The sequence below is a fragment of the Salvelinus alpinus genome, chromosome 34 (genome assembly GCF_045679555.1).
Source record: "Salvelinus alpinus chromosome 34, SLU_Salpinus.1, whole genome shotgun sequence".
Classification (NCBI taxonomy): domain Eukaryota; kingdom Metazoa; phylum Chordata; class Actinopteri; order Salmoniformes; family Salmonidae; genus Salvelinus; species Salvelinus alpinus.
Window position 1 is genome coordinate 24717813 of NC_092119.1, and position 22592 is coordinate 24740404.

The 22592-nt window shown below is 41.4% G+C and overlaps 1 protein-coding gene across 3 annotated transcripts in view; it reads right to left on the reverse strand.

Annotated features, from left to right (window-relative positions):
• Positions 1 to 22592, reverse strand: part of LOC139563425 (syntaxin-binding protein 6-like) — a 133367-nt gene that overhangs the window by 89096 nt on the left and 21679 nt on the right. For all 3 annotated transcript variants that reach the window (XM_071382089.1, XM_071382088.1, XM_071382086.1), the window contains exon 2: positions 19731 to 19939. In XM_071382089.1, the coding sequence (XP_071238190.1) occupies positions 19731 to 19884 (154 nt within the window). In that variant the 5' untranslated portion in view covers positions 19885 to 19939. The remainder of the gene's footprint in view (positions 1 to 19730; positions 19940 to 22592) is intronic.

Consider the following 22592-nt stretch of genomic DNA (forward strand, 5'->3'; position numbering starts at 1 on the left):
GCCAGGAATCCTAGTTCCACAATAAATCGTTGTTTTGTTCAATAATGTCCATTACTTATGCCCAATTAGCTAATTTTGCTAGCATGTGTAGTACACGTGTCCAAACGCTTGCGCAGATGCAGGCAAACGTCAGACGAAAACTTAAAAAAGTTATATTCCAGGTCGAATAAACTGGTCAAACTTAGTAGAGAATCAATCTTCAGGATGTTGTTATCATTTATATCCAATAAGGTTCCAACCGGAGAATTCTTTTCAGTCTCTATAAGTAATGGAACGCAAGACGATATAATGAGGAAAGCGCGTGACCAAGAACTGGCAATCTGCCAGACCCCTGACTCATTCCCCTCCCATCCGGTTCCACAACACAACATAAGCTTCATTCCACGTTCTACTGACATCTAGTGGAAGGCGTATGAAGTGCAAACAGATCCATATATTACAGGGAATTGAATAGGCGATGACTTTAACGACGACCACTCAGAATTTTCACTTCCTGTTTGGATTTTTTCTCAGGTTTTTTTGCCTGCCATATTTTATTTATTTATTTTATTTTACCGTTATTTTACCAGGTAAGTTGACTGAGAACACGTTCTCATTTGCAGCAACGACCTGGGGAATAGTTACAGGGGAGAGGAGGGGGATGAATGAGCCAATTATAAACTATAAAATATGAGTTCTGTTATACTCACAGACATCATTCAAACAATTTTAGAAACTTCAGAGTGTTTTCTATCCAATAGTAATAATAATATGTATATATTAGCATGTGGGACAGAGTAGGAGGCAGTTCACTATGGGCACGAAATTCATCCAGAAGTGAAAATGCTGCCCCCTATACCAAAGAAGTTAATCTACAAATGTGACCGACCGGCTCGATCTTATGTAGCAAAATTTGAAATTGTGTTTTTAACATTGGATAAAAGTAGAGACTCAGTGTGAGAAAATTGTACATCATACACTACAGTTGAGGAACAAATGGGAAAGTAATTCTGCTTTGAAGGTTGATAAACTTGTAAAATCACTTGAGAGAAAATGTCTCTTGAATGTTTTGGTACACATACCGGAGAGCTCTTTGTCTACACCCATTCAGCATTGTTCACACCCTTTTAAGCTTTAGCCCTACCTATCTCTTTAAGGATTCACATGTGAGGTCATGTACTAAACAACCAAAGATTTCAAGATTAAATGCTGGTTTATACTACGGATGTGTTCGTAAATTTAATCTGGAGTGACAGAGTGTTTTCTGGGTATTCGTAAAAACTCAAGAGCGTTGTCAGATTGTCCGTTCGTAAATTCAGAGCACTGGACGCTCTGGCTGAGGAGTAGGGTTGATCCGAGCTTTCTGATCTAACAACAGCAGTCAAGCACCCAAGCTAACTGGTTAACGTTGGCTAGCAACTTCCAGACACAAATGAGAGAACAGCTCACTCCGACCATTTTACTCGCTCTAGCAGAGCTGGTTAGGCTGTCTTTTTGTTATCCAGAGTGTTGGTGACTGCAAATGTGCTGCTGGCAACAATTTAATTATGTTTTTTGGCCAACGTTTACTGACACCGGCCATATTCAACGGGTGTTGAGCGTTTTTAAATTCGTCAGTTATTCTGCGCTCTGGCACACTGACGAGAGTGGTCTGAAATCAGAGCAGATAGACGTAGCTGGTAAATTCACTTTGCCTGTCAACAGTTTTCGCAGTGAAATCATGAAGATTCTATTGAAATGGTTATTTGTAAAGTGGAGTCTTTTGTTTAGACATGTAGCTAGCTAGCTAAACAATGAACCATAATCCCAACTCATAACGTTACTACCCTGCATGAATCTGCAGGTAGCTAACCAACCAGGTACAATGTAAGCTAGCTAACTAGCTACCAATGCAAATGGATCTGAGATACGAACAATATTACTACACAGATCATACATGTAACATTAGCTAGCTTGCTAATAGTACACTACCTTGAAATGAAACTACTGACAAAATTAGAAATGTGTAATATTTGAAAATATAGCTGGCTTATTAAAGTTGCCAGTGATTCCTAATCTATGTTTATAGGCAGCCACCTCTGATGTGCTAGTGATGGCTGTTTAGCAGTCTGATGGCCTTGAGATGGAAGCTGTTTTTCCAGTCTCTCGGTTCCAGCTTTGATGCACCTGTACTGACTTCACCTTCTGGATGATAGCAGGGCGAACAGACCGTGGCTTGGGTGGTTGATGTCCTTGATGATTTTTATGTCCTTCCTATGGCATCAGGTGCTGTAGGTGTCCAGGAGGGTGGGATGTTTGCCCCTGATAATGCATTGGGAAGATCGCACCACCCTCTGGAGAGATTTGCAGTTGTGGGCGGTGCAGTTGCCGTACCAGGTGGTGATACAGCCCGACAGGATGCTCTCAATTGTGCATCTGTAAAAGTTTGTGAGGGTTTTAGGCCCCACTTGAGGATCAGCGAAGAGGAGATGTTGTTTCAGGGCATGGTTGAGACCCAGGGCCTCGAGCTTGATGAGCTTGGAGGGTACTATGGTGTTGAATGCTGGGCTATAGATAATGAACATCAATCTTACATAGGTATGCCTCTTGTTCAGATGGGACAGGGCAGTGTGCAGTGTGGTGGCAATTGCATCGTCTGTGGATCTATTGGGGAGGTAAGCAAATTGAAGTGGGTCTAGGGTGGCAGGTGTCATGACGTTGGCCTAGGGGTAGGTTTATGACAGTCATAAATACCTCTTTCCCCCCTTTTCCCTCTCCCTACTATAACTGATGTGACATAAGAAAACCCCTTGGTTAACATAGAGATTCTGGGAACATCAGAAGTGGGGGGAAATGAAATATATTCTGGTAATCCGACCAACTGAACATATGCGGTGGTACTTAAGGTATATTATGTCAGTTCGGTTGCCCTCTGACACATTCTCATCAATGATAGAATGACAAACTCTACTGTGGAAAGTCTAAACGTCAGAGGTATCGGATTCACATGGAATTGTTGTTTAATTCAAATGTTTGAAAATGAAATTATTTGTGAAGAGATGAAATGTAATTTTAGCTTCCAAATGAGAGATTTGGGGTTTTCATAAGTTTGGCTTCTGCTCAACCAGGGGCCCGCCCCTGTGAAGAGACATGGGTTATAAAATTTTCAGACACACCCCTCTCCCTCCACTATAAAAGCCATTGACAAAAATATAACTTCCTGTTCCGGGTACATTTAGGATGACGATCCGATGTCAGAATGGTTCAGATAATAACTACAGAACTAAGCCAACATCAGCATGGACTTTGGTTGTAAATGGTATGAACTTTGAACTCGTATTCACTACAGAAGTGATACCTCCTAGCCGTTGAGTTAGCAACAGCTGCTACAAACGTAGGTCAGGAAGGACAGTCAGAGTATCCCGTCTACTACACACGACGTTACTCCAACGTATCCAGTGACCACCAGAGACATTCTTCAAAGGACAGAGGACTCGGGTTGGCGAAACGGTCTTCCATCTACCACCAACCTACTGAAGCGCAGCTCAGAGTAAATATTTATTGCATTTTCCTTTTTCAAATGGGCGGTAATTTAGAATGCATAAGATACTGTATTTACGATAGCACAGCTCGCCTATGTTCCAGTCTCCCGCTCTTTCACTAAAATCCCACCCCTTCCCTTTGTGTAACAAGCTGTCATATCTGTTCCGCCCGCTAGGGACGTTTGCCTTTATGACGGCAATTTGTGATCAAGTTATGATTTAATTGTTTATGTGTGATTCTGTGTGATTAGTTAGGTATTTAGTAAATAAATAATTAAACCCAATTTTGTATTGCTGATTCAACTTGTTAGCCAGGATTCTTGCCGATAACCAAGGATTTACCACTTTCAGATGAGACTGAATAAAATGACGATTAATGTGACTGCTATGGATGTAAAATATTACTAAATCTTTAAGAGTTTATTCGAAAGATAACAGCTCTATAAATATTATTTCGTGGTGTCCCTCTCTAGTTAATTAACATTTACATGATTAGTTCAATCAGGTAATATTAATTACGGAGAAATTATTTTATAGAATAGCATGTCATAGCAATTAATCTGGCATAGCCAAAGACACGACACAGGTAAGTTGGAGGTGATATGAACTTTGCCTAGTCTCTCAAAGCACTTCATGATGGCAGAGGTGAGTGCTACGGGGTGATAGTAATTTAGTTAAATTACCTTTGCTTTCTTAGGTACAGGGACAATGGTGGCCATGTTGAAGCATGTGGGGAGACAACATACTGGGATAGGGAGAGATTGAATATATCTGTAAACACACGAGCCAGCTGGTCTGTGCATGCTCTGAGGACGCGGCTAGGGATGTCATCAGGGCTGGCAGCCTTGCGAGGGTTAACACGCTTACTCACGTCGGCCAGGGAGAAGGAGAGCACACAGTGTTCAGCCTGTCCGGAAGCAAGCTGTTGGTATCTGCGACGTGGCTGGTTTTCCTTTTATAATTCGTGATTGTCTGGTGTCTGAGCCATTGAACTTGGACTTAACTTTGTCCCTATACCGACGTTTAGCCTGCTTGATTGCTTTGCGGAGGGAGTAACTACACTGTTTGTATTCTTCCATATTCCCAGTCTTTTTGCCCTGGTTAAATGCGGTGCTCCCATCTATCCACAGTTTCTGGTTTGGGTAAGTTTTAATAGTCAGTGGGTACAACATCTCCGATGCACTTCCCGATAAACTCATCCACCACATCGGTATGTGTGTCAATATTATTTTCTGAATCTACTCTGAATGTATCCCAGTCCGTGTGATTAAAACAATCTTGCAGCGTGGATTCCGATTGGTCAGACCAGCATTGAATAGTCCTTACCATGTGTGCTTCCCGTATGAGTTTCTGCCTAAAGGAGGGGAGGAGCAAGATGGAATCGTGGTCTGATTAGCTGAATGGAGGGCGGGGTAGGGCCTTATATGCAATCTGGAAGGTAGTATAACAATGGTCGAGCGTTTTAGCAGCGCAAGTTCAACAATCAATATATTGATAGAATTTTGGGAGCATTTTCCTCAAATTTGCTTTGTTAAAAATCCCCAGCTACAATAAATGCAGCCTCAGGATATGTGGTTTCCAGTTTGCATAAAGTCCAGTGAAGTTCTTTGAGGGCCGTCGTGGTATCGGCTTGAGGGTGAGATATAGACCACTGTGGCTATTATTGATGAAAATGATCATCTCGGGAGATAGTACGGCCTTCATTTGATTGTGAGATATTCTAGGTCGGTTGAACAGAAGGACTTGAGTTCCTGTATGTTATCACAGTTACACCATAAGTTGTTAATCATAAAACATATACCTCCACCCTTCTGCATCCCGGAGAGAAGTTCTTTCCTGTCGGCTCAATGTACTGAGAACCCAACTGGCTTTAAAGAGTCAGACAGTATATCTCGAGGGAGCCATGTTTCCGTGAAGCAGAGTATGTTACAATCCCTGGTGTCTCTCTGAAAAGCAACTCACCTTGAGCTCATCAACTTTATTATCCAGAGATTGGACATTAGCGAGTAAAATACTCGGGAGCGGTGGGTGGTGTGCACGCTTCCTGAGTCGGACCAGAAGCCCGCTTTGAGTACCTCTCCTCTGCCGGCATTGTTTTGGATCAGCCTCTGGAATAAGTTCAATTGCTCTGGGGAGAGCAAACAAAGGATCTGTTCCAGGGAAGTCGTAATCCTGGTCGTAATGCTGGAAGTTCTGGTGAGTTACTGCCACTCTAATATCCAATAGTTCTTCCCGGCTGTACGTAATGACAAAACAATTCCTGAGCTAATAACGTTAAAAAAATAGTACATAAACAAAATGCTGCAATTTCCTAAGAGCTAGTCGCGATGCTGCCATCGTTGTATCTATAGCTATCTTCATTTATTTTGTAATCTCATCCTTCAGCTACCCTCAACCCCTCCCATCTATCTCTGAATACCATCCAGTTTGATTTCTATTTGCCATATATTTTTAACTGTGCCGTTTAACAAAAGTTCTGAACTTACAGTGCCCTCCACAAATATGAGAAAACCCGGCTGCGAAAACAATTTATTTTCTGTTTATCCTCTTGGTCTTTCATTCAAAATATTCACAAAAATCAAATCTTTAAGTAAAAAGATTGAAAAAATTAATATTTTTCTCTGAAACATGTGCCACAATTATTGGCACCCCTAGAAATTCTTATGGAGTAAAATCTAACTAAAATATTTTCCCATTCATATTTTATGTTTTTAAACTCACCTGAGTGATAAGGAACACTTAAGTGGTAAGCCACGACTTCCTGTTTCACTGGGATATAAATATTAGGTGACACACAAGCCAAGTTTCCATAGTTATCCATCACTATGGGAAAGACCCGAGAATACAGTAATGATGTGCGATAGAGGGTGCTGAGCTAAACAATGGCTATCAGGAAATATCTATAAGAAAATAGTTCAATGGTTGAAAATGCCCATTTCCACTATTAGGACAATAATTAAGAAGTTTCAAGCAACTGGAGATGTTAACAATCGGCGTGGAAGAGGACGTGTCTATATTGACCACACGGAGGATGGTTCGAGTGGCCAAAAAAAATCTCTGTCATCAAACAACAAACTCAAGCGCCTACAGTTTGCCAAACGTTACTGGAACTTTCAGTGGGACCGGGTTCTATGGTCAGATGAGACGAAAATAGAGCTTTTTGGAAACAAACACCAGAGGTGGGTTTGGTGTAGACAGAAAGATAGCCATGCAGAAAAGTACCTCATCCTCAATGTAAAGTATGGTGGTGGATCTTTGATGATGTTGGGCTTTTTTTCTTCCAAAGGCCCTGGACAACTTGTTAGGATAAATGGTATCATGGATTCCATCAAGTACCAGCAAATATTAAATCAAAACCTGACTGACTGCCTCTGCTAGGAAGCTTGAACTGGGCCGTGGTTGGATCTTCCAGCAGGACAATGATCCAAAGCACACCTCAAAATCAACACAAAAATGGTTCACTGACCACAGAATCAAGGTTTTGCCATGGCCGTCAAAGTCCCCTGACCTAAACCACATGGAAAACCTGTGGGATGAGCTGGAGGAGAGTCCACAAGCGTGGACCTCAGAATCTGAAGAGATTCTGTATTGAGGAATGGTCTCAGATCCCTTGCCATGTGTTCTCCAACCTCATTACGCATTATAGGAGAAGATTCAGAGCTGTTATCTTGGAAAAGGGAGTTTGCACAAAGTATTGATTAAAGGGGTGACAATTTGCTTTCATTAAGGGTTAGATTTCTGTAAATATTTTTCAAAGAAAGACCAAGAGGACAAACAATAAAGACATGTTTTTCACAGCCCGTTTTGCTCATATTTACCAAGGGTGCCAATATTAGTGGAGGGCATTTCTTTTACGGACAAAGTATATTTTACATTAGTTATCTTGTTTTTAGTCCCACCCTTCAGCTCCACTCAACCCCTCCCATCTATCTCTTAAGACCATCCATTTTCTTCTTCTATTTGCTGTATATTTTAAACTGAACCATCATTACGCTCACCTGGCATTTATCATTACGGCTGTGCCATGGTAATGAAATCAACTTGTTCATTTAGGCACTGCACTACACAGGCCCTGCCCTACCACAGTCAACACACATTCTTTACAGTAAGAATATAATAGAATATTCCAAATGGATATTGCGGAATGTCACCAGTAGCCTCCTCACATGAGGAATGCATGGAGCCACAGTTATTCTATATATTGAAACCGAGACCATCCACGCAATTTGTACGGTTGTTTGGCAAGAATAGGTTAATTGGAAACCTGCTTTTTCTGATGGGGTATAGCAAAATAGGATGATATGGAAGAAGTGCTATTTGGTAAGCTCCTTGCTTCTTTGTCAATGCACGCATCAGTCTGTGTATTCTCTATTTGACAATTGAAAAGATTTACAATTGATCAGACTATTATCTATTATTATGTGTGAAATGTATTTCAATATAGTTTAGGTGTAGTTTGGATAGGCCAGATGGGCGGGCAACTGTTGTCTTACAATCAGAAAATACACTATTATTTTTGTATTTACGGTCTATGCGCTTCTGGATTAATCAATACATTTTCTGACTGATTACAATTTGCATTTGGTGTCCTGACGTTTCTTATGACCTATTTTAACATAAATGCATTCATTTTATTATTTCTTATGGAATATTTATACAATTGAAATATCAATGGTCAGAATGACCATTCTAGTAGACCATTCTGTGAACAAAACAATGTTAATAGTCAAGAAACACGAGGACAAAGTCTCACTTTGTAGACTTTTGAGTAAATTAGACCAACCTTTCTGCCTGTGCGCAGCACATCCAAAAATGAATCTACCAGCACAGTGCGCAGAGCTCCCCAGCCAGGCAGTGTTGCTGTACGATGTGTGATATAGGCTTTGTATTTATTTGTGCGATTTGCGGCTATGAAACAAAACAGCAGAAATACTTAGAAAACAGTTACTGCAGCATTTTTCTGCTATAAATCGCAACTCGCACATATGCTCATACTTGACTTCTGGCTAATTTTTTTAACAAATGGGAATACAATGCTCTCACTGTAGAGCGCTGCAAATTGACCACCCATTGCTGGTGAAACAGACATTCTTACTGCCAATACATAATCTACTCACATTTGGCAGGTGGTGGATGTTAATTTGAGGCCATGCATTTACACACAGAGGGTTGGACTGCTGGAATGTGGACACGGACACACACACAGACTATAAACATGCAACCATAGTCACCCACATGGATGAACACACACACTCATCATGCATACAAAAGCATGTGAATCCCACACAAACAAATTACACCTGCATAAGCAGATAGCATACAGACAAACAAACACACACACCCCCACTCACAGCACCTGCACACAGAGATGCTATTTGTTTGTGAGGCATGGCAGGGTCTAGTGTTGCTGTGTATTGATCAGACAGACGAGAGATATTGTAATGTCAGTGGCTGGTGTTCCCCAGCACGGCACCATATCGCTGCCAGACAGACAGCCTGCGCCTCATTTCCTGCCCTAAACTCCCCTCATTCCCGACTGGCCCCCAACCTGTGGGTTTTGGACTGCTGCCGCACACACACACTGATTACCACTGATTACCATGCAGACATGGCAAATGTGTTACAGATGCTAAGTGCAATGGATAATTGCATGGAACAAATTTATGGGAAAAAAATTGCTTTACAGAAAAATGTATACATGTAAAACATCCCAAACTGCACTGCTCCAAAATGGTGCTAGTTTACACTTTCTTTACACTGTACTTTGTCAATATAGTCTCCTAGACTTGATGAGCTGTCATGGCAACAACATCATCTACTTAATGCATCCTAACTTCTTTGACTACATTTCTACCAATTCAACCCAATTTTATAGAAAGCAGTAGAAGAGATCCAGCCATTATACAGTGTACATCACCCTGTTTAATACACTCCTTTAACACTGACTGTGCAGGGTTCGTAAATCTTGATTGATTTGAGGCAAACAATGTCCCAGACTCACTGCGCAATGGAAAACGAACTCCTCTACAGGGTATTAAGAAACATTATTCTGATGGATGATCCCACAGTACAGGGAGTCATTTCTGAGTTCTGGCCCTCCTGGCCAAACAGTCAAGTGAGCGAGCGTTCGTGTGGTTCCTGTCTAGACAGAGAAGTGAAAGAAAGCAAGGAAAAGTGCCATCGCAGCATCTTGTCCAGGCCTATTGGGTTTAGTGATGCACCACTCGTACAGCTCCCTGAGAACAACGGAACATCCAATTCATACACTCTAAACTCTCACTCAGTAAACAAACACACACCTTTAAACTCTGGGCTTTCTAGTTGCTACATGGCCAATTGAACAAAATCATGGTATTAAGTGTGAATTGACTGAAGATTGGCTGAATGTTGTAAAGAAGACATTGTCATGACCAATCTGGGCAGTAACTATTTTTCACACTGCTTTGAGGACCATTCAATTATCAGATAAATAGAGAGGGGTGGGGGGGGGGGGGGCTCTAAAACAGAGGGACCCCCCTGACTAAATATTATTTTACGATTAGGGCGAATTACCTCAAAAGCAGCTGGTGTCAAATGCATTCATGTTTGAATGGACGTCGTCAGTCGTCATATAAGTAAGCACCCATGACCCACGCGCTAGCTCCGCTTCTGGCTACTTGGTAACATTTTGTACCCAAGTATTCAAAAACAGTTGTGATGATAAAGAGCGCTGTATGGAAACATAACCAGACTATTCATGACTGATTGTTATTTGAGAGACCTCTTGCATAGTTTGAATGAAAGGATGTTCTACTCTCTGTTTGAGTAAAGACATGTGGATGGCACTAGAGCAGTAATGGACTGAACGGTGTCCATCTTGCCTGGGGTCACTGGAAGTAGTAGTACACTATGTTCAGTGGTCAGAAAGAGTGAAGTACAGGAGAGCCCTCTGGGAACACTGATCCTAGGTCAGTATGGTGGCCATGTCAACACTGTAGCAAAGGTTTTTCTCTATTGCTTATTGTGTTAGTGTCTATAATAAATCCTCCATATTGCCATGGCCCCTGGGCCTTACTGTACCACTGGAGCAGCAGTCATGGGATTGTCAAAGCATCCTTGGGGACTTCCCACACACAAGCAGGCACAGAAGTGTACAAACTACACACACACACAGAGAGAAAGGGCAAAAATAAGTAGGGCAAAGCTGGCTAGCTTCAAGGGCATCCTTGGGCAATATCAAACTCCCACCCAACACACAACTTACCCAGCATATTTCTAGCTGACTTCATGGGCGCAACATACTCAAACAACTACTGTCGCTCCATGCCTTTTGCCTTTTCTCAACAGCCCCCACGCAACTCAAATCCGATTCAAAGGCTCTGCTACTAGACAGAACACTGTGTAGAGTTATAGCACAGTCGGTAGTGAAACTCCTACAGGCTAATGAGCCATATAGAGGGACAGGATCTGTGACGCTCCACAAAGCACAATCCTGACAAGACGTAGTAGTAGACCTACTTAGTGCCTTCGGAAAGTATTCAGACCCCTTGACCTTTTCCACATTGTCACGTTACAGCCTTATTCTAAAATTGATTTTTTTAAAATCCTCAGCAAACTACACAAAATACTTCACAATGACAAAGAGAACAGGTTCAGAAATGTTTGCAAATGTATTAAAAAATTAAAAACAGATATACCTTATTTACACAAGTATTCAGACCCTTTGCTATGAGACTCGAAATTGAGCTCAGGTGCATCTTGTTTCCATTGATTAACTTGAGTCCACCTGTGGTACATTCAATTGTTTGGACATGATTTTGAAAGGCACACACCTGTCTATATAAAGGTTCCACAGTTGACAGTACATGTCAGAGCAAAAACCAAACCATGAGGTCGAAGGAATTGTCCGGAGAGCTCCGAGACAGGACTATGTCGAGGCACAGATCTACCAAAAAATGTCAGCAGGATTGAAGGTCCCCAAGAACACAGTGGCCTCCATCATCCTTAAATGGAATAAGTTTGGAACCACCTAGACTCTGCCTAGAACTGGCTGCCCAGCCAAACTGAGCAATCGGGGGAGAAGCGCCTTGATCAGGGAGGTGACCAATAATTTGATGGTCACTCTGACAGAGCTCCAGAGTTTCTCTGTGGAGATGGGAGAACCTTCCAGAAGGAGACATGAACCTGATCGAACATCTCTGGAGAGACCTGAAAACAGCTGTGCAGCAACACTCCCATCCAACCTGACAGAGCTTGAGGATCTGTAGAGAAGAATGTGTGAAACTCCCCAAATACAGGTGTGCCAAGCTTGTAGCGTCATACCCAAGAAGACTTGATGCTGTAATCACTGCCAAAGATTCTTCAACAAAGTACTAAGGCTCTGAATACTTATGTAAATGAGATATTTCCATTTATTATAATTTTATTATAAAGTAGCAAAAATGTATAAAAACCTGTTTTTGCTTTGTCATTATGGGGTATTTTGTGTAGATTGATGAGGGGGGAAAAACGATTTAATACAGTTTAGAATAAGGCTGTAATGTAACGTGGAAAAAGTCAAGTGGTCTGAATACTTTCCAAATGCAAGTTTACTGCCATGAGTCTTTCTGGGTAAGTCTCTAAGAGCTTTGCACACCCGGATTGCACAATATTTGCCCATTATTCTTTTTAAAATTATTCAAGCTTTGTCAAGTTGTTTGTTGATCATTGCTAGACAACCATTTTCAAGTCTTGCCATAGATTTTCAAGCAGATTTAAGTCAAAACTGTAATTCGGCCACTCAGGAAAATTCACTTTCTTCTTGGTAAGCAACTCCAGTGTAGATTTTGCCTTGTGTTTTAGGTTATTGTCCTGCTGAAAGATGAATTCATCTCCCAGTGTCTGGTGAAAAGCAGACAATCACGTTTTCCTCTAGGATTTTGCCTGTGCTTACCTCGATTCCCTTTCTTTTTTATCCTGAAAAACTCCCCTGTCCTTAACAATGACAAGCATACCCATAACATGATTCAGCCACCACTATGCTTGAAAATATGGAGAGAGGTACTCAATGTGTTGTATTGGATTTGCCCCAAACATGACCCTTTGTATTCAGGAAAAAAAGTACTCCATTTTTTGGAGTATTACTTTAGTGCCTAGTATTTAGTATTACAGAATGCATGTTTTGGAATATTTGTATTCTGTACAGGCTTCCTTCTTTTCACTCTGTCAATTAGGTTAGTATTGTGGAGTAACTACAATGTTGTTGATCCATCTTCATTTTTCTCCTATCACAGCCATTAAACTCACCATTGGCCTCATGGTGAAATCCCCAAGTGGTTTTCTTCCACTCCGGCAATTGAGTTAGGAAGGATGCCTGTATATTTGTAGTGACTGAGTGTATTGATACACTATCCAAAAGTGTAATTAATAACTTCATCATGCTGAAAGGGAAATTCAATGTAAAAAATAAATTAAAATTAAAAACATCTACCAATAGGTGCCATTCTTTGTGAGGCCTTGGAAAACCTCTCTGGTCTTTGTGGTTGAATCTGGGTTTCAAATTCACTGATCGACCTTACAGATAATTCTATGTGTGGGGTACAGCGATGAGGTAGTCATTCAAAAATTATGTTAACCATTATTATTGCACACAGAGTGAGTCCATGCAACGTATTATGTGACTTCTTAAGCATTACTCCTGAACTTATTTAGGCTTGCCATAACAAATGGGTTGAATTTATACTCAAGACATTTTATATTTAATTAATTGTAAAAATGCCCACCGACATTATGGTATGGTATTGTGTGTAGGCCTGTGACAAAAAAAATCTAAATTTAATCCATTTTAAATTCAGGCTGTAACACAAAAAGTGTAAAAAAGTCAACAGGTGTGAATACCTTCTGAAGGCACTGTTGGTTGTTACAGTGAAAGATAAATAAATGAATGAATGACACAGAAGATAGCAAGCATCCATGCCCACAACGACATTGTCTCTAGAAGAGAGCAGAAGACGCTACAGTACCTCAGAATGGTTATGTAAATTGTAAATGAAGACAGGGAATAAAGTGTCTATTCCCACACCCAGATATGAAGGAGAGACTGGGGAGCGGGGTGGCGAAAGACAATTCTACTTTTCAATTCACATTACATCCTTGCCTTTCCTTTTGTTGTGGCTGGCAACGTGACATTCTTAAATATCAGAGTAGCCACTAGCCAGTAAGCACAAACTATTCAACAATGACAGAAACGTTTCTTCTAAAACATACTACACTATTGAATAAGCTCATCGGGGCCCTGCTGAATATGAGGCCTGCTGGCACAGCACCTCTGTCAGGCAGCCCCGGCCTGCCCCCTTTCCCTCGCCCCTTCTCCCCCCACCATAACAGCTTGTCTTCAAGTAACGTGTCAAGCTTAAAAAATTAACGATTGACCCTCTCATACGAAAGTACAGTAGGCCTACCTTAAAAAAATAAAGCCTGGTTTGTTGTATCATACAAAACAGTACGTGGTAAAAGCAAATTGCGACTGAAAACTTAAGTATAAGTGAATTCATCGCGACGATCTGTTTTATATGGAAGACCATACCCACCATCCAAAATGTTTTATTAAATAAAATGCCTCATGATTTGTCAATGTACACAATTAGTCTGTGCTTCAGTCTGATCAACTGTAGCCTACTGATAACAACCACAGATGCAGGTAGCCAAGAGAAGCCTATGTGCTCTGATCCCATCTGGGCCTGGCCAGGGGAATGTCATGATGTTGGCCTGTGGGTAAGGTTTATGACCCCCCCCATAAATACCTTTCTCCCTTCCCTCTCTGACTCTACTGAGGGACTCTTGAATAGCCTTTGATAAACATAGAGTCTGGGAACATCAAACAAGGGGGGGAAAGGAACCATATTTCGGTAATTGAACCAGTTGAAAATATGCGTTGGTACTTAATGAATATGATGTCAGTTCGGTTGTCATCTGAGACATTATGACTGATGATAGGACGACATAAACTGTATCTGAGAAAGCCTACACATTATAGTTATCAGATTCACATGCAATTGTTGTGCAATTTAAATGAAACTATTTGTGAAAGATCAAATGTAATTTTAGCTTCCAAATGAGAGAATTGGGTTTTCATAAGATTAGAGCTCTGCTCAATCAGTGGCTGTGAGGAGACATGGGTTATAAACTATGAAACACACCTTTCTCTCCCTCCACTATATAAGCCCTTGACGAAAATGTAACCTCCTGTTCCGGGTACATTAGGATGACAGTCCGATGTCAGAAGGATTCAGATAATAACTACAGAACGAAGCCAACCTCAGCGTGAGCTTTGGTTTGCGAATGGTATGAACTTTGAACTCTTTCGCTACAGAAGTGATACCTCCTAGCCGTTGAGTTAGCAGCGGCCGCTGTAAACGTGGGCTAGGAGAGGACAGACATAGTATCCCGTCTACCACACAACAACGACACTACAACGTATCCCGTTCACCACCAGAGACACTCTTCAAAGGACAAAGGACTCTGTTGGGCAACACGGCCTTCCATCTACCACCAACCTATTGAAGCGCAGCTCAGAGTAAATATTTATTGCATTTTCCTTTTCCAAATGGGCGGTAATTGAGAATGCATAAGATTCTGTATTTACGATAGAGTAGCAGCCTACGGCCCGATAAAGACATAGCTTCTCCCTTTGTTCTTCAGTCTTCCTGCTCTTTCACTCAAACCCAACCCCCTTTTCTTTGTGTAACCAGCTGTCATATCTGTTCCGTCCGCTAGGGACGTTTTCCTTTATGACGTATTTTGTAATCAATGTATGGTTCATTCTGTGTATATGTAATTCTGTGTGATTAGTTAGGTATTTAGTAAATAAATAATTAAACCCAATTTTGTATTGCTGATTCAACTTGTTAGCCAGGGTTCGTGAAGATAACCATGAATTTACAACTTTCAGATGAGACTGAAATAAGGTGACGTTTAATATTGACTGCTATTGATGTAAAATATTACTAGGTCTTTAAGAGTTTATTCGGAAGTTAACTGCTCTATAAATATTATTTAGTGGTGCCCCGACTTTCTAGTTAATTACATTTACATGATTAGCTCAATCAGGTAATATTAATTACAGCGAAAGGATTTTATAGAATAGCATGTCATATCACTTAATCCGGCATAGCCAAAGACATGACAGGAAACGTACTGTCATGTTTTTATAGCCTAAACCAGGGTTTCCCAACCCTCTCCTTGGACCCACCCCCAGACGTTTCACATTTTAGTTTTAACCCTAAAAAACTGGCACACCTGATTCAATTAGTCAAAGGCTTGATGATAAGTGAACTAAAAAAATCCCCTCTGCCAGGTTAGGCTTAAAACAAAACATGTGAAACGTCTAGGGGGGCCTGAGGAGAGGGTTAGGAAACCCCGGTAACCTATAGCATTTATAACCTAAAATAGGCCCATTTATTTGTTGACCTCAATTGGTCAACCTTGAACTTGAAACATTGTATCAACTGGGACCGGCCCACAGCTAGATGGCAAACTTGCAACATTGTATTAACTATTCTGGGCCCTCAGAATTTCCTGTGAAAGTGAGCTCAGGACAGACACAGCTGTATTTGTGCAAGGGATACGAAGTAATCAGGTATTTTATGATTTCCACTTTTTTTTATGTTTCCACTGGATCAGAGCATGACATTTTTTTCTTTCACATCAAGGCTTGTGGTTTTCAAGAAGGGAGAGAGCTGGAAAGATTTTTCAAATAAATTGAGGAACCATTATCATTCTCGATGGATGTGTGAACTTGTTCACTTGCTGTTTGAGGTGAAGAAAAACGTACTTTGAGAAGCTCCACAGCTCAATAGTGGCAAGTTCAGGAGCGTAATGGCAGAATCTACGAAGGCCAATTAATCAATCAACACAATAGTGATAACATACTGTATGAGTGTCTTTTTAAATTACAGACGTAAAGGCCTACATGATGCAACCCAGCATACAGCGAGCTCAGCCCTGTTCATTTTTGTCCAATTACAGTTGTCTGTCTGTGTAAAGGGTTTTAATATTTTCATCCTCCCTAGGGCCAGGAGTTTTCCTAGGGGGGGTGGGGAATCTGTTCCAAAGTATTCCCACGAATAAAAAAAAGAGACGTGATTATGTCAATGTAATCAAGGTATGATATTATATTATTTGAAAATAACAAATCTCTTTTTGGGCTTAGTTGTGGTCAATTTTCAGTGTGCTAATTATTACAATTATGTTACGGCCCCACCAACATCTGCTCAAAAATCAGCCCACGGCTGAATCTAGTTGCCTGCCTCTGCTATAGCTTGTTCTCCATCTTCTTTTTCCATTGTGAACTAACATTTTCAGCACTTTTATTTCCATCAATGTACAAAACTAATTTACTCATGCTCGCTCGTCTCTCTTCAGCAAACATATAGTGAGCAATATGTTTGGAACATAAAATCACAATAAAATCACAGTACCGAATCTCCATACATATTGGCACGTAAGTGTCGTGATAACAACGTATCGTGAGGTTCCTTTAGCGATTCTATTACAGATCAATTTCTATATGCAAGAGATGCAGATCTAGTCTAGTGGTGAATACTGATAAAAATCACACTTGTTCCAAACCTTCCTCACATAAAACCAATGTACAATATTGGATCATAAACACATAAGCAAACCACTTCAGTCCAGTACATGGTCTGTCATAGCATATCGCTGCTTGATGAAAGCCGTTCACTTGAAGCTAAAAGAATAAGATGATTTATGGATTTCAATTATGCCAGGTAGAATGAACTGTTGGCACGTACACCACTGAAGAGAATTAAGAGAGGCCTAACACTGATAGGGGCAGGGGTGGAGGATAGTGGGAATGTGATAGTGGGTATTTTGTAGCAATAGCTACAAAAATACATTGATATTCATTACTGAGACACAGGCACGACTTAATCAAAAACATTCTTAAAATGTTTTATTTTTCCGACTGAATTTTTTTTTCCGGTTGTGAAGAGTACAGTGCTATAGACATCAGGGTAAACATTATGTAAACTGTCATATTGGCCCATGTTCTAATTACTAACTGAGAGACTACCTTGAGTATTTACTGTGTGAAACCAGCAGGGTAGTTCTGGTCTTCAAGGTTGTGTGTAACTGATACATTAATTCCTACACTGCACATATTAAATGAGTTGAGATCTTGAGATGGCATGATTTGCTGTTAAATAGGACTGCAGAATGGGTTAAAGTGTCACTCAGCAGCCAAGGGAAAGTGGTGTCTCCTAAATTAGAATGCATGACTGATTGAGTTAGAGTGCAATATTTCAGAGGTTAAACAAATATTTCATTAACAATTTAAAACCCAATTTCAGTTTAAAAAATGATTAAATTCCAAAGCAAATGTAATCAATGTAAAAGGCTTTGACACTAAACCAAGCCCTAAATTGGTTTAGTGTGCCACTATATTGGCTCAGCAACACTAAACAGGCTCTTCAGAGAGAAAATTACAGTGGCAAGAAAAAGTATGTGAACCCTTTGAAATTAGCTGGATTGGTCATCAAATTTGATCTGATCTTCATCTAAGTCACAACAATAGACAAACATAGTGTGCTTAAACTAATAACACACAAATTATTGTATTTTTCTTGTCTATGTTGAATACATCATTTTAACATTCACAGTGTAGGTTGGAAAAAGTGTGTGAACCCCTAGGATAATGACTTCTCCAAAAGCTAACTGGAGTCAGGAGTCAGCTGACCTGGAGTCCAATCAATGAGACGAGATTGGAGATGTTGGTTAGAGCTGCCTTGCCCTATAAAAATTTTTAAAAAACACAATATTTGAGTTTGCTATTCACATGAAGCATCGCCTGATGTGAACCATGCCTCGAAAAAAGGAGATCTCTAAAAGCCTTGATGTTCATCAGTCCACGGTAGGACAAATGGTCTATAAATGGAGAAAGTTCAGCACTGTTGTTACTCTCCCTAGGAGTGACCGACCTGCAAAAATGACTGCAAGAGCACAGTGCAGAATGCTCAATGAGGTTAAGAAGAATCCTAGAGTGTCAACTAAAGACTTACAGAAATCTCTGGAACATGCAAACATCTCTGTTGAGTCTACAATACACAAAACACTAAAAAAAGAAATGTGTTCATGGGAGGACACCACGGAAGAAGCCACTTTGCTACCTCAGGTCGTGGACAGCTTGCTATCATCGATGGAAAAATGAATTCCCAAGTTTATCAAGACATTTTGCAGGAGAATGTTAGGCTATCTGTCCACCAATTGAAGCGCAGCAGAAATTGGGTGATGCAACAGGACAACGACCCAAAACACAGAAGTAAATCTACAACAGAATGTCTTCAACAGAAGAAAATACGCCTTCTGGAGTGGCCCAGTCAGAGTCCTGATCTTAACTCGATTGAGATGCTGTGGCATGACCTCAAGAGAGCGGTTCACACCAGACATCCCAATAATATTGCTGAACTGAAACAGTTTTGTAAAGATGAATGGTCCAAAATTCCTCCTAACTGTTGTGCAGGTCTGATCCGCAACTACAGCGAACGTTTGGTTGAGGTTATTGCTGCCAAAGTAGGGTCAACCAGTTATTAAAACCAAGGGTTCACATACTTTTCCCACCCTGCACTGTGAATGTTTACACAGTGTGTTCAATAAAGACATGAAAACATATAATTGTTTGTGTGTTATTAGTTTAAGCAGACTGTGTTTGTCTATTGTTGTGACCTAGATGAAGATCAGATCAAATTTTATGACCAATTTATACAGAAATCCAGGTATTTCCAAAGGGTTCACATACTTTTTCTTGCCACTGTAGATGGTGAATTTAAGAGAACGTGTGTTGAAATGTGACTGGGGTCTCTAGCATGTTACATCAATTCCAGGCTAATAAGACTGACAGTGAGGATAACTTCTCTGGGCATGCCTCGCACAGCACACCCTACTCAGGCCAACAACACATATCCATACAAATATACACAACACACACACTACTGCCCTCAGGAAGCTTGTCACTTGAAGGGACATTATGACCACATGCAACAGCCATGAAACCTGTCAGTGTAGAGCAGGTCATCGTCAGCACAGAAGCCAGATGCCCAGTCATAGCAGTGGTTATCAGAATACTCAGCAGGCACATGAAGGGGAAGACTGAATAGAGGAGAAAACCAGAGGGGAGGAAAGGATAGGACAGGAATGGAGGAGAGGAAAATGTCCCTTTCTTCTCTTGGCAGAGGAAGGTAGAGGGGGTTGTAGTACCCGAGAGGCAGATGAAGGTCATGTAGTCTCCCTGTCCTCCAGTAGCCAGGAAGGGGATCTTCTTCTTGGTCCTCCTCTTCACCTGCACAGCCACCAGCATCTTCTCATCGTGGGGTGTGAACACCTCTTTGTTGATGGCTGACTTGGCACTCATCTTAGAGGAGGTAAAAGTCGTAGAGAGGGGGGTAGGGGAGGTCGTTAGCTCTTCTCTGTGGATGGGAAGAGATAAGAGCTCATTAGTGAGTGTTAGAGGTTAGACATTGCTGAAATGGGTAAGTTATCCCAACAGACAATGTAAAGGGCTTTGAGTTTCAGTGTCACGTTGGTATGAGGGGTCGGGAGACAGGCGCAGGAATGCGTAAAAAGAGTTTTTATTACACCCAAATTACGCTGTGCCATGTAAAGGCATGGGGACGAAAACCAAACAAACACTATACATAACACAGGGTTGAAACCCAAACAAAAATGAGGAGTACCTCAAATAAATAACACAAAAGTGCACAATGATTAACACACGGGACGAGACCCGTAATCATCTGTGAAATCCACAATGGAACGAAAGCCAAAACACACAGTAAAGGTACTCACACGAACATTGTAACAATAGTCTACAGGACAATGGTAAACCAAGGACACACTTATACAATTACTAATCACTGGGAATAGGGGCCAGGTATGCGTAATGAATGTTCCGGAGGGATCCGTGACATTCAGAAAAGAGTTAATTGCAATTAATTGAAAGTTTCTCAGGAACTTTCTAGCCTAAAATCAACAGCAGTCTGGCCAATATCACTGAATTCTTGTTATTGTGAAGGTGAGAAAGACACTGGTAGAAACAATACGGTTACATGCACATTATAATGCGATTATTGTGGATAGTCAGATTAATATAATAGTTTGATTAAAATGTTGAAATGCTTTGCAAGAAGAACGATTTCCCTAGTAATCCTGTTTACATTCGCATCTGATATCAGGCTACCTGATGGCACTCTAATAAACACAGAAAATACCCAATCAAAATAAACGTTCTACCACAGCGAACATGTTGTTTTTGGGATACATATTTGATTGAGTTTGGACATATGTTTGTACGTGAAAACTTTAGGTTACGACTGTAACCCCGGTTCTCTGATAGTATGAGTGAGGTATTTCACTTATGGGATACGCCCCCAGCGTATTCATCAGAAGCCTTTATTACACTACGCCAGCCATGATTGGCTGGACATGGAGACGTGTGCAGCTGGGAAGGGTGTCCCTCCTACCCTATAAAAAGGTCCAACGCAGCGTCGCAGCATTCAAAAATAAGCAACACATCTTCCTCGCTCATGCAAGGAGGGGTGGTCTGGTGAAATACCTCACTCATACTATCAGAGAACCTGGGTTACGGTCGTAACCTAAAGTTCTCTTTCAAGTATTTGTTTCGGTATTTCACTTATGGGATATACTGAGTCCCACATTGCCAGACAAGCTTATCCTGACGACCAACTGCCCTGTGCGATATATCACACAAATGGGCTATGCTCCCTAGAAGATCCTACACGTAAAACCCTTACTTGTGTAGGCAAAAGCGATAGCCCCCACTATCCAGTGGGAGAGGCGTTGTTTAGTTAGCGCTTTACCTGTGTGAGGTTAAGCCCAGGAAACAAACAACTGATCCCATTTTCTAAATCCCTTAGTCCTGTCCATGTAGATGCGCAGAGCGCGTACTGGGCACAACATATGCAACTGTTGATGTACCGGAGATGAAAACAGTGAGGGATAAAAAGCTACCAGCTAAATGGGAAGACACATTTCAAAGATTGGTTAATAATCTTAGGGGTAAAGGCGGGTTAAGCCGCAATGATACCCTTTGTTACCAGGTGCAAATGGTGCACATGACGAGTACACTGACAGTGCGTGAATAACACTTACTCGCATGGCGGAGGCCAATGCTAGTAATAGCTCAGTCTTAAATGAAAGAATCTTCAGTTCCACCTGATCCAGGGGCTCAAAAGGCTGTTGGCATAGAGCATCCAAAACAATTGCTAAATCCCATGATGGGGCCAGCTGTTTGGACACCGGAAGCAAACGATGGGCACCCTTCATAAAACGGGTGACAAGGGGGTGTTGCCCCACTGTCGTGCTCCCAAAACCCACATGACAAACCGAAATAGCTGCAAGATATACTTTAATAATAGAAAAAGCCTTTCCTTTTTCTACTAATTCCTGTAGAAACGACAGGATTACAGGGACAGAGCACTGGAATGGCACACTGTGATTTAGTGCACCATTCCTCAAATAAGCGCCATTTACAATTAAAGGGACCTGGTGGATGAGGCTCTAGCACTCTGAATAGTTGAAATTACATTTTGGAGGAAGCCCGGCAGTGTTCAAGTTGAACCATTTACGGGCCAGGCCCAGAGTGCCAACCGTTCCGTGTGAGGACGGAAAATCTCTCCTCGCGCCTGGCAAAGTAGGTCCTGACGCAGGGGGAGGGGCCACGGATGACAGCAGAGTAGTTGAGTGATCTCCGGTAGCCAATATTTCTCTGGCCAATGTGGTGCTATTAGTATGAGAGAGAGACCCTTCTCCTGCACCCTGGCTCGGGTGGGGGAAAATCAGGGCCAGTGGGGATAATGCATACAGGAGGACACGTGGCCACTCATGCGCCAACTCCCATCGGTGCATCCCGATCCCTCACTGAAAAGAACAGTGGACACTGAGTATTCTCCATTGAAGCATAAAGATCCACTGCTGGCATGCCGAAGTGCATCCAAACCTGATTGGCTACCTCTGGGTAGAGCTTCCACTCTCCGTATAGAGGGTTCCCCCTGGAAAGTAAATCTGCCCCCAGATTCAGTATTCCTGGTACATGAGTAGCTC